We start from the raw sequence: 6,000 nt of genomic DNA on the forward strand, positions 1-6,000 counted from the left end.
AGAAGATTTAATTAAACTTGTAAACCGTTTGAATTAAGTATTACAATATATAAATTCGGCTTGTTCAATAGGTCGAGCTACAAAAGTTAGAGCTCAGTTCGATAATATTGAATCAAACTCGAGTTTCTTTAGTTGCTATTGTTATGATATCATCATTAGGTCCAAAATTGGTACTTTTAATTTTAATAATATCATCATTAGGTCCAAAATGATACCATTAGTTGCTATTGTTAAAGTGATGACGTATAAATTTTTAATAATTTTTATTCGATTATACAACTAAGGACATTTGAAATTCAGTCAACCGTGTTTAGCTGATAATAATTTTACATATTACCTAAATGTTTAAGGTTGTTTTAAAACAATCCTATATTATCACTTTAGTAGCAACAAAGGATGTTAACAATTTGGACCAACTGATAACATTATATAAACTTACATAGACTAAATTGTGTCAATTTAAAGCATAGAAATAATTTCTAATTTTCAATATAATATAAGGACTAAAGCAGAACTAGACTAATAAAAAAACAATTTCTTTTACATGTAAATGATAATAGTTTTCCTCGTATAAATGCATTTCCTAAATGCTCAAACTATTATGCCTAACTTTTTAGGGACTGCTTACATAAAAGTCAAATTTTTTAAATTTGTTATATAATGATCAAATCATCTATGAAATTGCTCAAATGAAAATCGAACAGTTTCATTAGAAATTGTCAAATAAGGGTCAAATCATTTTTCAAATATATTATAATGACTTTTTAAATATTGTATATTATGTTTCAATTTATATTTTTATTCCTTTCTTTTCCATTTCAAGTAATATTTGGTTGAACTATCACGTGTTCTATTCTAAACACGTCAATATTTATATAAATTTGACTACAAACTAGATTGAAGTGTGTGAAAAGCACTTATTTGAGCACTTTTACAAAAAAAAAATTTGCTTTTTCTATGTTCATTTAGAAATGTTAAGCCCTTATGTGACCAATACTTAAAAGGTTAAACCTTAACTTGAATATTAGTTGGTAAAAGCACCATGGGACCTTTGTATAATGAGTTAGATTGCAGTTTGCCCCCTCTACTAAAAAAAAGACAAATTAAGCTTCATACATTAGATCAAATAGTAAAATAGTCCAATATGTTAAAAATTTCATCCATTTGTATTATTAAAAATTGACGTGGTTGATGGAATAACCAGATAGTGACACATGGTATGCTACATATACCTCACATTGACTTACAATGACCAACTTTAACCAATAGAAATTGATTGAAATTTTAATAAAAAGATCAGATCACTTTTTAATCTAACGTACAAATACTAAAATGCTAATTTATTTAAGTATAAGGAGTAAAACGTAATCCCACTCATAATACAAAGACCCCCATAATACCTTTACCATATTTAATCATATCAATTCAACTCAGAAATTAAATAAAATTTATATACGAATCTGCTATACCTACAATTAAAGTTATGGCAATTATTTGATACACTGCTAGTATGTGTTTTTAATTCCATAGACAACATGTGTCTCTATTTTTTTAAATATTAATTTTTTTAAGATTTTGCTATAACCCGAACATTTGTCAACTCTCTAACTTTACTCGTAAAGTCTAAAAACTATAACTCTACTTTGTAGTTAAGTAAATAATCTGGACAAAATTGGAAATCTATACCAACAAAAAGCGTCCCAATTTGAATGGATTGCTTTTGCTTATACTTTTTTTTATTTTATTTTGGCCAGTAAGTGGATTGCTTATACTTAGTAGTTAAGTTAATAACCTGGACAAAATTGGAAATCTATACCAACAATGAAAGCCGTCCCAATTTGAATGGATTGCTTAATTAGATATAGGTGATTTGTTCTTTTGTTGAGGACACATGAATTGAATAATTAAATTTAAATTTAAAGTTATTTAATGTATATCATATAATTTTATTTTATTATAAGTTTTCTCAACCCAGACACTCGAATCCATGTCTTCATACATTGATAACAATACCGATGTTAATCGAGTTAAAATTCAATATGCACGTGTATCATATAATTAAAACTTAATTATTATTTTGATGGTGATATTAGTGTTTAATTAGATATAAAATGACTGAAAATATGGCATAGAATTTTCACAACTCAAAATTTAATAATATAATTAAAATTTATTTTTATATTTATATTAATATTTATATATTCATGATTAATTAATTTAAATATAAATAGAATTTGTATCATTGGTTGAGTCAAGCAGAATATATATTTTATATGTAATAAATTTAATAGGAATTGATACCTCAAGTCATTCAAGCTATTTGTAGAGTTAAGAGATGAATTCTAAATTCGTCTTTTTTTAAAGGGAGGTTGACTATTTACAGATAAGTTTTTAAAGTGTTATTCGTTTAGAGTTGATAGACCCTTCAATAAGTTGATATTGTGCTTGAGTTTTGTTTGCAAACTTTATGGAGAGCTCAAAGTGCATTGAAAAGATGCCCAAGAAGGTGATAGATTTACAAAGCAATAGTGTCGCATCATATCAAACCATGCATGGCACACGCCTACATACCAAGAGAATATGCACATTCGTGCTCGATGGTTTAAACTCCTGACCTATAGCATATATGTCACAAGAGAGGATGCAAGTGTCTATATTTCATTTTGGTAAGTGATTGTGCGCCACACACAATCCAATTTGATGAAACGTTCCTAGTCAATAATTTGTCACTTATTTAGGCAGCCATAGGCACTTAGGCTTTCTATAAAGTTGAGAGACAAAACGTTGACTCATTTTTTTGTTAAGGGGAAGCCAACTCCTCTCAAACAAGTCTTCCAAGTGTTGTTTATTCAAAACCAAACCCTCAAATTGTTTATTCAAAACCAAACCCTCCAATGGGTCGATATTGTCCTTGGGTTTAATTAGGGTTTTGAATTTTGACTTTATAGGGAACTCGAGTACCTTGATAGGCTACCTAACAATAGTACTAACTCGTTGAGGGTTCGTCGACTCCATACAGATGATGCTTAAGAAGAAAATAATCCAACTTGATGTAGTTATAAAATAACCCACACATATATTTATATACAATGAAACTCAAACTTTAAAACTTTATTCTCAAAGCCATAACTTCACTATTAACTTAAGGCCTTATCTTTTTCACATTTTAAATAAATTATGATTTTGGTGATAACAATTACATATTATCGTCAACATAATATTTAAGTTAATTCCATACACTAATCATGATTTAAAACTCCAAACTCATCAATGATCAAAAAAGTCTTTGTGATTGTTCCAGAATAAATGAAACAAAAGATACGATAGAGCTAGGACAGCTATTGTATGAGGTTTACCCAATGCTAAATGCAGAGGTACATAGTAAATTGATATGAACATCATGAGCTAGCCTGCAATAAACCCAGTTGTTGCTGATACTTTCTTCTCGGTTCCTTCTTCTCCTTATTCCATAACCCGAGCTCGTAGAAGGAATATATAAGAGGGACCTATGGATAGTGTGGTCAGAAATCCATAACAGAGTCCGACCATAGCGACCGAATTGATGATCCTCATGTATAAGGATAGTATTAATTCAATTGACATTAACATTGTTGAAAGTTAATAAAATCATAGAGTTTGAATAGATTTAGGATCCCAATAACCACAAGCGGGCTGTAATAGTGGTTAAGGCCCTCCCAAAATATTAGAAAATCTTTATTTTTCTCTTGAACTTTTTTGAAAATTTTAATCAAGTCCCTCTATGTTGTTGGAAAATTTCATTTCTCTCTTAAAGTTTTTAGAAAAATTTAATTAAACCCCTTAAAGTTTTGAAAATTCTTATTAAGCTCACAAAAATTCTAATTAGAACCCAATTTTTAAAAAAAATTCTCATAAACTCCTCAAAATTTTGAAAATCTTATTAGCCCCCAAAACTTAAACCCCATTGCCAATAACCCCAGGTTAGGAATTCTAGTTATAAAACTAGTATCTATTTTGTTAAAGTACAGCTACATTTCACTCCAAATTGTTGCAACAGCAACCAATATGAAACACTGAACAAATTGGCATTTTCAGTTAGATATTTTAAGTTGAACAAATTTAAAAAAAATCAAATCACTCACAGTTTGTTCTTCAATAACTAATTAATCCATTGATAATGACATTGTTTTTTAATTATTTCACAAAGTTTTTTGTTTTATTTTTTTCCAAAATTAAAAAGGAAAAAATTTCCGTTTCCTAACCTATTACTTTCATGGAAAATTTGACATTTTTCCTGGAAAAAAGAAGTTAATATGGTGTTTTAACTTGGTTGTTATTTTTTTACATACAACAATAATCTATTTGTTTGTTTGCAAAATTTTCTCCCTCCAATTCTCCTTTTTTTTTAAAAAATTTAGTTTTATTTATTCATTAAATCAATCATTAATGAAGAAGATGAATCAAGCAAGATTTTGAATATGGCGGCAACTAAAACCTCACGATCCGGCGGCGGAAGCGGTGGCGACGACTATATGTTTCGCGCCAGCAAACGTTTAAAAACCGAAACTAGCGGTGGATTAGCAAGGTTCAAAGGTATCGTGCCGCAACAAAATGGGCATTGGGGCGCTCAAATCTACGCCAACCATCAAAGGATTTGGCTCGGTATTGGAGATCCCCATCGGAATTTTCCCTTGTCCTATGATAACATCCAAGAACCTAATTTCCAAAATCTTCACACCACTCGAGATATACTGAACATGATCAAATCCGGTTCTTACCAATCCAAATTCGCTGATTATACCAAATCAAGCGCAAATCACAACAAAAACACGATCCACAACGACACAAAATTCGCATGCCAACAACTTTTTCAGAAGGAATTAACTCCAAGTGACGTCGGAAAGCTTAACCGTCTCGTGATCCCTAAAAAACATGCCGTCAAACACTTCCCGCACATCGAAAACGATCACCAAACCTTCACCACCGCCAATGGCGGTTGCGAAGACGTCGAGCTTGTTTTCTACGATACGTCGATGAAAATGTGGAGATTTCGGTACTGTTACTGTAAGAGCAGCCAAAGCTTTGTGTTTACGAGGGGATGGAACCGATTCGTGAAGGATAAAAAGCTGAAGGAAAAGGACGCCATCGCGTTTTACACATGCGAATGCACCGGCGAGATCGAACATGGCCGGGGTTTCTTCTTGATCGATGTGAATTATAATGGTGGTGATGACGAAAATGGTGGTCGCATCGATGTGTTTAAGAGATTGGGATCGTCATCGGTTCTTCATCATCATCAAGGTGAGTTGCATGTGGGATTGGAATTGAACTTGGGGACGAATTTTTACTGCAATTTAGATGAAAAACACAATGAAAATTGTGAAGACCAGGGTCTCAGTGGATTAAAATCGTCTTCCTCCCATAGGATGAAGGAGAAAAGGATTACTTTATTTGGAGCACGGATTAACTGACAATTATAGTATTATATATTTTGGACTCTTTTTTCCCAAGCTTTATGGTCGGTTTGAATGGACGACTATTAGTGTAAAAATAGTGATAGCGGTGAAATTAAATACGATAACGATATTATAACATAAGATAAAAAGTAAGTTATACGACCCATCCAAACCCACCCTTAATTATATTTTCGATGTTTTTGCAATTAGATCAGGGTAACATTGATTAGATATCAATGCAAATGGTTGGTCCAATAATTAAATAAATTATTAAATTTTTATAAAAAAATAATTATAATTTAAAAAAAAAATTAGTTTAATGAATTTTTAGCTCGTTTTGGCCCGTTTATATTAGTTTATGGAACAATCAATTTAACTTTCTCTAAATTAGTATAATTGTCAGCAGGGGTGGAGTCAAGGGGTTGGCAAGGGTTAGATCCAAGCTAAAATGAAAATTTAACTTTCAAATCATTTATAATTTATAAAAAAACTTAAATTAATATATAGTGAAATTATAATTTGACCTCTCAAAAAATGATAAAATTTTAATTATTACTATAAAAAT

The 6,000-nt window shown here is 30.6% G+C and overlaps 1 protein-coding gene across 1 annotated transcript; it reads left to right on the forward strand.

Annotated features, from left to right (window-relative positions):
* The first annotated feature begins 4,473 nt into the window (after positions 1-4,473).
* On the forward strand, positions 4,474-5,479 carry LOC121204842 (AP2/ERF and B3 domain-containing transcription factor At1g50680). The gene has a single exon (XM_041075531.1). It carries the CDS (start codon positions 4,512-4,514, stop codon positions 5,448-5,450), a length of 939 nt encoding a protein of 312 aa, XP_040931465.1. The 5' UTR covers positions 4,474-4,511; the 3' UTR covers positions 5,451-5,479.
* The last annotated feature ends 521 nt before the right edge of the window (positions 5,480-6,000 follow it).

The sequence above is a fragment of the Gossypium hirsutum genome, chromosome A08 (genome assembly GCF_007990345.1).
Source record: "Gossypium hirsutum isolate 1008001.06 chromosome A08, Gossypium_hirsutum_v2.1, whole genome shotgun sequence".
Classification (NCBI taxonomy): Eukaryota; Viridiplantae; Streptophyta; class Magnoliopsida; order Malvales; family Malvaceae; genus Gossypium; species Gossypium hirsutum.